The sequence below is a fragment of the Panicum virgatum genome, chromosome 5N, assembly GCF_016808335.1.
Source record: "Panicum virgatum strain AP13 chromosome 5N, P.virgatum_v5, whole genome shotgun sequence".
Taxonomy (NCBI): domain Eukaryota; kingdom Viridiplantae; phylum Streptophyta; class Magnoliopsida; order Poales; family Poaceae; genus Panicum; species Panicum virgatum.
In genome coordinates, this window is record NC_053149.1 from 7,098,788 (window position 1) to 7,110,910 (window position 12,123).

At 56.8% G+C, this 12,123-nt stretch overlaps 1 protein-coding gene across 1 annotated transcript; it reads left to right on the forward strand.

The window, feature by feature from the left end:
- Positions 1-1,400: 1,400 nt before the first annotated feature.
- LOC120675941 lies at positions 1,401-2,422 on the forward strand. Its single transcript, XM_039957142.1, has one exon. The coding sequence runs from the start codon at positions 1,545-1,547 to the stop codon at positions 2,154-2,156; it is 612 nt and encodes a 203-aa protein (XP_039813076.1). The 5' UTR covers positions 1,401-1,544; the 3' UTR covers positions 2,157-2,422.
- The last annotated feature ends 9,701 nt before the right edge of the window (positions 2,423-12,123 follow it).

The window sequence follows — 12,123 nt, forward strand, 5'->3', positions numbered from 1 at the left end:
ACACCACCTTGGTGACCCCAGAGGTGGCGCGGAGCGCGAGGCTCTGCCAGGCCGAGACCCACGCGATCCAGGCCGGCGACCAGGGATGAAACGACCGGGCCGTGGCATAGGCGTCCACCAACGCCTGACAACTCGCGGCAGCGAAGCGCAGCCTCTGCAGCGCGCCGTCGGCGTTCTGGATGGCGGTGGCGTGGTGCCCCTCCCAGGTCTGCCACAGCGGGTCGCCCTGGAGGAGGCCGAGGTGCGCGCCGTAGAGGGCGAAGAAGTGGCCGGCCATGGCGTGCCGCCCCCTGAAGAGATCGAAGTGGAAGCGGGCGCGCTCGATGAGGTCGAAGGTGCTGTGTCCGTGGGGCGGTGGGCTGCGGATCGCATCGAGCTCGGCGTCCGTGGCGCCCATCAGGGTCCTGCGCGAGATGTCGACGATCGTGGCGAGCTTCAGGTAAGCGGCGTCGACGAGCGAGAAGAACTCGGAGATGTTCGTGCCGTCGGCGATGGCCAGGAGGGTTCTCTGCACCCTATCCGCCAGCTTCGTCCACTCGCCCATGGCCGCCCCCCCCCCCCCCCCCCCCCTCCTCTCTCCCCTTGGCTTTGGCTGGCTTGGGTTGGGCGAGCGTTCGTGGCTTTGTGGCGGTGTGTATTAGGGATGTCAATTGCACCCGCAGATGCGGGTATTCGCGGATTTTAGACCCGACGGATGTGGGTGCGGATTCACCCACGGGTTCGATATTCCATCCGTGGGTGGATCCGCACCCGTCCGCAAACAAAGAAACTCCATCCCAGTGTGCTTAGATAAGGCTTAACCTAATTATCCTAACGATAAAATGAGCACAAAATCTTATGGATTTGTTATTAGTTTGTCTTTATTACTTTAAATTTATGAATTTGTCGTTTGTTTGCCCTTATTATTTATAAAAATGTGATGTTTGACTATTTAAATTGACAGATTTGTATATTTTTATTATATCTGTTGTCACACCCGCGGACACCCGAAACCCGCCCGAAACCCGCGGGTGCGGGTGCGGATGCAAAAATTGACGGATTTTTTCCCAACCCTGCGGATTTGTCTACGGGCGGATTTTCGTCAAACCCGCACCCGCATCCGCTGGTGCCATCCGGGGGCGGGGACGAAATTTATAGGCGGAGACTTTTACCGCGCCTCGTCCGAAAACCTGAAAGGAATTCACCGTCTACCTCAACTCACTGACAAAATGACCCCACCATTTCTACCCCGGGTCATTTCCGCTTCACCTCCGGCGCGAGGTGAATTGTTCGTTACGGCCGTGGGGTCCACCCGCCGCCGTGGTGGCTACTTCAGAGCACGCCGCTGCCATGCGCCGCCTTCCAGAAACCAAACAGCCAGCCAGCCACCGACACCGGGGAGAGAGAGGGATGGCGGTGGACCGCGATGGAGCGGTGGACTTGCCAGGCTGGCCATTGCCGGCGTGAGGCGGTGCGGGCTGCGGCTATTTAAACCTCTCCCCAGGGCTTTCCGAATCGAGCACCGACACCGAGGGAGGAAGAGACGGCGAGCAGAGAGATCAGAGATGGAGGTGGAGGTGGAGTTCACTTGGAAGGGCCTGTTCCAGCGGCGGCTGGTCCTGGCGGCCAGGCACTGCGACAGGGTCCACGGGCTGCTCTTCGGGGCGATCGAGGTCGTGGACGCCGACTTGCGGACCTGGCGCCGCCACGAGGGGCCCTGCGCGGAGGAGGCGCAGGGCGCGCTCGAGGGCGCCTCGGCGGAGCTCGGCCTCGCCCTCGCCAGCATGGGCGCGGCCCGCCACCTCGCGCTCCGGGGCGGTGCGCCCTGCCCGAGCGCGCCGCTCGACTCCGTGGACGACCTCGCAGGGGACCCCGGCGTGTGGTGCGCGCTGGAGAGGCTCGAGAAGGCCGCCGGGATCGCCACCCGCGTGCACGACGGGCTGGAGGGCGCCCGCGGGCACCTTCGCGCGGCCGCGCTCCTGGCGGCCCTGGACGGGGTCGGCGGCGGCGGTGGGGGCGGCGACAGCACCGCACCGTGGGAGCAGAGCCCCTGCTTCGCCGAGCAGCTCAACGGCGCCATGGAGCTCGGCGAAGCGATGCTGAAGGCGGGGGAGCTCGTCGCGGAGACCGCGGTGGCGCGCGAGGCGGCGTTCGGCTTCATCGGCGGCGCCAAGTGAATTATCCGGCCTACCGGATTCGCAACATTGATCATTAGATTCGTCACCTGGACGCCTGCTTGCGTTTGTTCTACTCTCTCGTGTCGCGGAGAAATCGAAGGTGATCGTTTCGGTGTGATCTCAGCGAGTCAGTGGCTCGGGCGCCCCGGCATGATGTCATTCCGAAAGCTTCTGATCTTACGTTTCAAAGTTCAAACTTATGTTGTACTCCATTGATGGCTTGTTCCTTGCTTATGTGGATGCATTGTTGGCCTGCTTAGAGTTCAGTTCAACAGTGTCAATTGAGATGCGTAATGACTAGTAACAATTTTCTGTTAATCTTTTTTTGAAAAAAACAATTTTCTGTTAATCTAGGTGGATATTATCTGCCTACTGCCATGGTGGCTGGGTATGCACAAAGAGCACCACTGATTGCAGTTACGGACAATCTCCAGTTTATTTACTGATGCAGTTTTGCATGCACTGATCAAGGCACAGGCATTTTCCTTTATGTTAAGCTAACATGACAGTAAGCAGTAGGACTTCAAGCAGTCTATCTGCATTTATTAACTGCATCTTTTTCAGAACAGAGAATTCGTGCAACTCGGCAATAACATTTCAGTTGAGTAGCAAGCGATGCTCTTAGCACGAAAAGTTGTATCGCACTTTGATGCCCTGGACTTGCCAAAAGGATCCGCAATTGCTATGGACATGCCTATGACTATGAACGTGAATTCTGTTGGGATCCGCAACTGCTATCGACATTTCTACGAAATCATGCTGTGCTGATTGCCGAACTGCTTACAAGTTCAGTCACTGGATGCAATCGCAGCGGCAACTGAACTGATCAAGCTCATTCGTTTTTTCGCAGCTACTGAACAATAACATGCAACGAATTCTACTACAACTGAGTCTCTGACGCATTCATTCACACGCATGTAACGAATCAATCAACAGGTACTCGGTTGATTTCAGAAGAGTTTCACGAAACAACCATGCATCAAGTAACAACAGGGAGTTCAAAAAGATCCATATGGAAATTGGAGTTGTTCAGAACACCCATCAAGCGATCAAGCACCGCGTGCGCGCACAATTCACAGCGCAAAATACGTCTCCGTTGACGCTGCGAGAGCCGCGCGCGCGGTCGCCGGCGGCACCAATCGGTGCGCGCGTCAACCTCCCTCGCCTCCCAGTCCCAGAGCACCCAGCGCGGCCTCAACCGCGCGCACGACGGCGACGCGCTCAGCCTCGATGCAGCCGTCCGCTCCAGGACCGTCCGGATGGCCCAGCAGCAGCTTGGCGGCGCCCAGGTGACCGCGGCACCTGTCGATGGCGCGTAGCGCTTCCTCGACGCGCGCTCGGGCTCCGGGGACCTCGTTCATGGAGGCCGACAGCGCCGCCTCGCTAGCCGGTGGATGGCGCGTGGCGGGTCCTCTGCGGCGATCGAGGAGCTCGGCCGCCTCCATGCTGGACGCGCACCTGGCCAGCTCGCTGGACGCGTCCTCGAGCTTGCCCTCCGCGAGCGTGATCAGTCTGACCCCGCCGTGCTTGGCGTCGCTCGTGCACCACGCCGATGGCGACTCCAGGTGCGGCAGCGCGGAGGCCAGCAGAGAGCAGGCACTGTCGCTGAGGTCGCCTGCCTCCTCTAGTAGCTTCAGGATCTACTCCCTCCATGGGTAGCCCTGCTTTTCCATCGCTCTCCTCCTCTCCCCCCGTTCCCCTTCCCCCGCTAGGTGTTCGACGGTTTGTTTCCGATGCATCCCATTGGCGGAGTGCTTTGAAATAGCCACCCTGGTGAGGGCACGACGCACGAGGGCCAATGTCGGTTACGGCGGGACAGAATGACATGTGGGCCCGGAAAATGCTAACCTTTCCCCGCTGACCATGTTGGCTTGCCTGGTTGCCCGCGACCGAGCGAGACGGTGAGTTCTGGGCTTCTGGCGGCTTCCCGTGCAAGCTACCCACCCACAACCTACAAATTTCCCACCTGTCTTCTTCCACGCATCATTCCATCACCCTACAAACTCCGCGCGCGTGCAGCCATGGCCAGGGTATTCGCCTACAACCCGAGGAAGCGAGGGCGGGGGGAGAGCTCGGAGCCGTGGAGGCAGCTGGCGCGGACGGCGCCCGGCACCCTCCTGCGCGTAGCCACCTCGGAGTGGGAAGGAGTCAGCAAGTGCCTCAAATCCACGCACCGGAGGCTCCGCGGCTACAGCGTCGCCGACATGCTCCGGGAGAGAGACGCCGGGAACCGGCCCCCAACCCCACGCGGCCGGACCGTCGACGCCTCCCACCGCAAGGTCAAGCGCCTCGTCGCGCTCCACGACGCGGCCGGCCACGTCCTCGCGCTCTGCGCCACGCTCCTCGGCCTGCGGCCGCTGCGGGGGCGCAACACCGACGCCGGGGCGCGGTGGCGTGCGTGGGAGGAGCGCCGCGCCGCGGCGGTCGGCCACGCCGCCGAGGCGTTGCGGGGGCTGCGGTCCGCGCTGACGGACCTCACGGCGACCGTGCGTATCCTCCACGTGGTCTCTGGGAAACCGCCGGGGTTTCGGGCGAGGGCGGCGTGGGCGTCGGAGGCGGACCGGCTCGTGCGCCGCGCCACGGACGAGGTCGTCGCGGCGCGGCACGCGTTGCAGCGGATGCGTCGTGCCGTCGTGCTGGAGTTCTTCGACGCCTGGGCCGTCCTAGGCGCAAGCGGCTAGGCGCGCGGCCGCTCGACGGAGGGCGCAACTGCGCCGTGCGCGTGCGCAGCCTATCACGAATTCACGATGTCGATAACTCAGTTCATCCCTAGACATCATGCATTTTTTTGCAGAGCTGCTTTGCTCGCCTACTTGAGACTCCCCTGTCTGAAAATGATCAGTCATGTCCCCTCATCTAAAAAATATTCAGTAATGCCCAATCGGTGAAATAGTTGGAGCCAAGTTAACTCCAGTTATTTGTTCAGTAATGTTGACTTTTTTCTGTCCTTTGTTGCAATTTGCAGCATCAAAGACTATCTGATTCTTTAGCTTCTCTACTGAAATTTTTCATGTCAGTCCTGTTCTTCTGTGACACGTCCGTTCCTGTATGCAAGACACTTCCTGAATATATGACTTTGCAGGATCATGACTTACTGTGACGCTGAATGATTCCATAAGTCTGAGTTTTTCTGAATTACGATCACCATCTGTGAACGCTTTGTGACCCCTCCCCCTAGTCAGTGTCACACCTGCTGTAAACTTTCCAGCCATTTTGATTTCTAGGACTTTGATTCCACATGAACACATGAATTCTGGCGCAAGCTACTCTGAAATTTTTTTATTAGATGATTTTCAGATGTGTTGTCTGCCATACATGCACTGACGGCCATACAACAAGTCCTCAAATCCACTCACCGGGTCAGTTTATACACGTTGAGCAAATTTTGTCAGTAACAGTACACAGTGAGCTACTGAGCATGTGACCATATGAGGGGGTTAATTTGCTAAGTAGGATCTTGATTCTGTGCTGGCTGCCACATGCTTCATGTGTGGAGAACTCTGCTCTGAACTTTTGATCGATCAATTTTCCGTGTGTTCGGAACAGACAAGACGACGGTGATAGGCGCATCACTAGCTGGGTTGCTAACAGTCTCGGCAGCTCTGAACCATCTGCCTCACCAAAAGACTGAATTGGTAATAGGCGCATGCGCATCAAACTGACGTTCAACTAACTTAATGACACCGTGTATACTGCATTGTTATTAGCTCAGATTTGCTGCATTATTAACCACGCAAGTGTGGGGCTGTGGGTTCGTAATGGTCGTGCTGATAATTCTAGCCAGCACTTGCGCAATTGATCTTGGCTAAGTACCTGCGCCTTGTTGACCTTACAAGCTCCGTGCTGCACCCCCTGCTGAACTTATTGTTTGTAGAGCTTGCATAAAGCTTATGAGTGAATGAAGTTGGTGCAGATCTGAAGATGCGAGCACTAGCAGTAGGTAGCTAGTGCAGTGGCAGATCAAGAGGCAGCTCGGATCAACCAAAAAGTATGCATCAACCAAAATTCATATCATGGCACCAGTCCAGTACCAGCAGGAGGAGCTGATCATCAAGACGTTCAGCAGCAGGAGCTACGGCAGACGCACGCGACCAGTTACCAATTAAGCACTCGGATTATCCTTGCAGAACTACAACTACCTACCAACACACGTCGTCTCAGACTCTCACCGTGTGTTTGGTTGCGGGATCAGTGGTTTGGGTTGGCTCCAACCCTCATTTTGAGAACGGAGCCAACCCATCTATTGTTTGGTTTGTAGATCTGATTTTGGGATGGAGTCAACCCATCACATGTTTGGTTGAGGGAATTGGAATACGGGTTGGATGGCAACACTAACGGAGTTAGTGGGCCCCACATGTCAGACTCCTCTCTCCATCTCCTCTCTCTCCACTCGCCTCGTCCCGCCGCCGCCGGCGTGCCCCGTCCCGCCGCCGCCGGCCCCCTCGCCACCGCCGCCGGATCCGCGCGCACCGGCCCTCCACCGCCGCGGGCGAGCTCGGCCGCCGCCGGCCTCGGCCGCCACGGACGCGCTCCGCCCGCGGGCGAGCTCCGTAGCAGCGGGCACGGGCAGCCGCGGGCGAGCTCGGCCGCCGCGGGCGAGCTCCGCCGCCGCGGGCGCGGGCCGCCGCGGGCGCGGGCCGCCGCGGGCGAGCTCCGCCGCCGCGGGCGCGGGCCGCCGCGGGCGAGCTCCGCCGCGGGCGAGCTCAACCGCCACGGACGCACTCCGCCAGCGGGCGACGAGGACAGGCGGTGCGGGTCGGAGGCGGCCGCGCGCGACGAGGATGGGCGGCGCGGGTCGGAGGCGAATCGGCGGCGGGCGGCGCGGCATGAGGCGGTGGAGGCGGCGGGCGGCGGGTGCTGACGGAGCTCACGGACGGGAGGGGGTTCACTCCGTCCGCCATTTTCTGAGGAACGGGGTTTACCCGCACCTAGAAGGAATATTCTCCTCTAGAGCCAACCCAACCCTCTACTCTTCCATCCAAACAATCGCGGGGACGGGTCCGCTCCGACCCTTCTCGTCCCGCTCTTCAAGCAAACATACGGTCAGTTGACACCGCGACAACCTCGCCGGTGGCTGCGATCGGAGCGGCGACCTCCGCCAACCACGCGGCCTCGAGCGCCGACCACGCCAGGGATGCCCGGAAAGGCCAGCAGCACGTCGGCGGCGCCCAGGTGGCCGCGGCACGTGGCCACGCCGCTGAGGCGCCGACCGCGTCCTCGGTGCGCACTCTGGCGTCCTGGGAGCTTGGCGACAGAGAGGGCCAGGGCGAGGCCGTCTTCGTCGTCGTCGCGGGGGCCCAAGTCGATGGACCGTGGCGGCGCCACCGGGCTGGGCCCGCCTCTGCGGAGCGCAACGAGCTCGAGGCATGGCGAGTTGGCGACGAGCCGACGATCGAGCGAGGAAGAAGGGGTATAATTTGCATTCCTAATATCGACCGTACGATCTCGATCCGACAGTTGTTAGTGACTCCGGGGTGGACGGTATTTCATTTACCGTCCACCCCTCGGGTCGTTGTCTCGCCGGACACCGTCGCGTTCCGGCCGTTCTCGGCACGCTCGCCTCTCCTTCCGCGTGGTGGCAGTCTCCGAAGGTCCGGTATCGCTACCGGTGAAAGGAACCGGCGCGGCGAAGGTCGTCCGCGACCGCTGCTCGCCAGCCCGAGACGAACGTTGTGCGTCGCTGCAAGCTCCGATGTCGTCCGCCACGGGGACGAGGCAAGCGATGCGGAGGCTGCGCTCCGCCACGACGGACCTTCGCGGCGGCGGTGTTGCAAGTCCTCTTGGTGGCCCTATCCACAGAAGGCCGCCCGAGTCCCCTTCATGTTGTAGTGGTCGTCGCCTCGTCGGAGGCCGTGAACCCGTGAAGCTCGCGCCCATGCCGCTCGACGCGGCGCACCGGATGCACCACGGCGCCACGCCGTACTCGTTCTGGAGTTCCTCGACGCCTGGGAGGTTTTGATCAGTTGCGAGGCGCGCGCCCTTACGGAAGGAAGCAACCAACCAACTCGATACTCGATAAGCTTCAAATCCTGCGTCTCCGAACCTTTCCTACATCTACATCTGCAGATGATCGAACACGCGGTAACCCAGTCCCTGTTGATCCGTCACGAGGCATCTCTCCTGAAATGTTGCTAGTCAGTTTTCTGAAATGCCTGATCCTGAACGCAAGTCATTTCCTGACTATAATCCGATTTGCAGGAATATAGCTTAATTTGATTTCCGTGCACATTGCATGCGTCCCCACTGAATTGTTACTGTCAATTTGCTCGAAACCTGACTTCTCTTCTGAAATGTTGCTCGCCGGTTGTATGGAAGTCTCTGTTCCTGAATGCAATGCAACCCAATACCTGTTCGATACCTGAATGCAACTGAAAAGTCTAGTCACCTACTGAATGGAATCGCACTGCAAGATTCCATTCTTAATTCGATAACCGGAAGTAGAGTCTAAATACCACGTCGCGACAAATTCATAAAAAACGCCAAAACTTATTTCAACGAATCCCTACTTTGCCAATTTGTTTGGCCATGAAACGTGCTACTCAGTTGTCTGAAGTCTGAACTTTCTGTTCCTCGACGCAAGTCACGTTTTTGAAAAAATCCCGTTGCAAGATTTCAGCTTATTTTGATGTGTTGCCGCCAGCGTGCGCATACCATACTTTCTTCTGAAGTGGTAGCTACTAGCGAGTGGTGCAAATTTTTTGTGAATACACTTGAAGGGCTTTTTTTTCTGAACAGTACTGACATTTGTTGTTTATAACTAATGAGAGTCAAGCTGATAAAAAACATGCTCAGCCACGGTCACGAAAAAAGAGAGTCAAGCTGATGACATTGCAAGTCTAATTTAGCAGCTGCACTACTCCTTGTTAAGTTACAAGCACAATAATGGCACATGTACTTAGGTTGATCATATTGCAACTGGCGCAAATCTAAATTCTACAGTAATCATGAACCTCATGCCTAGTTGCAGTAAAAATTTAACAATAATTGCTTATTCTCTGAACTCCAAAAATTTGCCATAAAGTTCTCGGATGAAATTAGAATTTCATAGAACTAAAAATGATAATGGCACCTGACCATGAAAGTATAGTTCAAAAAATTTGCATAAATAGGGGGGCAAGTGTAACATCCCAGTTTTCATCATGATTAAGGGGGAGTGTTGAAATTTATAATGCAAACTTCTAAAAGGTTCTATAAAAATAAGGATAAACCATGGCGTAATTTTGGTTACCATGACAAGGTTCTAGAATGTTCCACAAGAATCATAAGGAGACAAGAAGCTTGGATATTTTCTTGCCATGGTAAAATTTAGAATTTTCTAGAATTAGATATTTGTTGGGAACTTAGATATTTGTAGGGAACCTCCTAGAGTGTGACATGTGTCACTCATCCAAGAGGGTATGAGTGCCTATATAAGGAGGGTGCCACCCCTTGCCATGCCATACTACTCCACTCCATCCCACACACATCCAAGGGCATGGTAGAAGTAAGCATAGGTAGAGTGTGCTAGGTGTGTGTTCCTTTGTTCCTTCAATAAGGTAAGCGTCTTATAAGTGTTAGTCTTCCGGTTAAATTTAAGTACTTAGTGTATAAGTTGTGATCCATCGAAGGTTGGCTCTGCCACCCGGGATCACAAAAGGGTCTGGGCTTCATCGAAGGTTGGCTTTGCCACCTGGAAGCCAGCTTCATCTGTTGGTAGGCTCTGCCTCCCGGAAGCAAAAGGCGGCTCTGCCGTCAAAAGGACCCGGTACACTAACTAACTAGAAGCTGACCGACTCTGGAGTGAGTTGGTGTAGATCCTCAACTTAGTAGGGCCGCCTCAAATTCCAACAATCACTAAAATAAAACTTATGTTGCAATTAAACTAGCAACGTAAAATAATACTAACGTTATATGAGGTGTTACATAACTACTAGGTAAACTATTTTATACTCTTGCCTTGCATTAGTACATTCGTTCCCTCCAGTAACCATCATACGCATGCTTACACCTACGACAAAAATCATCTCGTTTCCATATAAGTCTCTCAAGTCACCGTACCATGCCATAATTCCCAGACAATCATGACAGCGCCTACCTCCTTTGCCATAACTTCATCATTCCCTGCAAGCCACAGAGAGCTACTGAGCATGTGACCATATGAGGGGGTTAATTTGCTAAGTAGGATCTTGATTCTGTGCTGGCTGCCACATGCTTCATGTGTGGAGAACTCTGCTCTGAACTTTTGATCGATCAATTTTCCGTGTGTTCGGAACATACAAGACGACGGTGATAGGCGCATCACTAGCTGGGTTGCTAACAGTCTCGGCAGCTCTGAACCATCTGCCTCACCAAAAGACTGAATCGGTAATAGGCGCATGCGCATCAAACTGACGTTCAACTAACTTAATGACACCGTGTATACTGCATTGTTATTAGCTCAGATTTGCTGCATTATTAACCACGCAAGTGTGGGGCTGTGGGCTCGTAATGGTCGTGCTGATAATTCTAGCCAGCACTTGCGCAATTGATCTTGGCTAAGTACCTGCGCCTTGTTGACCTTACAAGCTCCGTGCTGCACCCCCTGCTGAACTTATTGTTTATAGAGCTTGCATAAAGCTTATGAGTGAATGAAGTTGGTGCAGATCTGAAGATGCGAGCACTAGCAGTAGGTAGCTAGTGCAGTGGCAGATCAAGAGGCAGCTCGGATCAACCAAAAAGTATGCATCAACCAAAATTCATATCATGGCACCAGCCCAGTACCAGCAGGAGGAGCTGATCATCAAGACGTTCAGCAGCAGGAGCTACGGCAGACGCACGCGACCAGTTACCAATTAAGCACTCGGATTATCCTTGCAGAACTACAACTACCTACCAACACACGTCGTCTCAGACTCTCACCGTGTTTGGTTGCGGGATCAGTGGTTTGGGTTGGCTCCAACCCTCATTTTGAGAACGGAGCCAACCCATCTATTGTTTGGTTTGTAGATCTGATTTTGGGATGGAGTCAACCCATCACATGTTTGGTTGAGGGAATTGGAATACGGGTTGGATGGCAACACTAACGGAGTTAGTGGGCCCCACATGTCAGACTCCTCTCTCCATCTCCTCTCTCTCCACTCGCCTCGTCCCGCCGCCGCCGGCGTGCCCCGTCCCGCCGCCGCCGGCCCCCTCGCCACCGCCGCCGGATCCGCGCGCACCGGCCCTCCACCGCCGCGGGCGGCCTCGGCCGCCACGGACGCGCTCCGCCCGCGGGCGAGCTCCGCAGCAGCGGGCACGGGCAGCCGCGGGCACGTGGCCACGCCGCTGAGGCGCCGACCGCGTCCTCGGTGCGCACTCTGGCGTCCTGGGAGCTTGGCGACAGAGAGGGCCAGGGCAAGGCCGTCTTCGTCGTTGTCGCGGGGGCCCAAGTCGATGGACCGTGGCGGCGCCACCGGGCTGGGCCCGCCTCTGCGGAGGGCAACGAGCTCGAGGCATGGCGAGTTGGCGACGAGCCGACGATCGAGCGAGGAAGAAGGGGTCCACTTGTGTAATTTCCATTCCTAATATCGACCGTACGATCTCGATCCGACAGTTGTTAGTGACCCCGGGTGGACGGTATTTCATTTACCGTCCACCCCTCGGGTCGTTGTCTCGCCGGACACCGTCGCGTTCCGGCCGTTCTCGGCACGCTCGCCTCTCCTTCCGCGTGGTGGCAGTCTCCGAAGGTCCGGTATCGCTACCGGTGAAAGGAACCGGCGCGGCGAAGGGCGTCCGCGTCCGCGACCGCTGCTCGCCAGCCCGAGACGACAGCTGTGCGTCGCTGCAAGCTCCGATGCCGTCCGCCACGGGGACGAGGCCGGCGACGCGGAGGCTGCTCTCCGCCACGACGGACCTCGCGGCGGCGGTGTTGTAAGTCCTCTTGGTGTCCCTAGCCACAGAAGGCCGCCCTAGTCCCCTTCATGTTGTAGTGGTCGTCGCCTCGTCGGAGGCCGTGAGCCCGTGAAGGTCG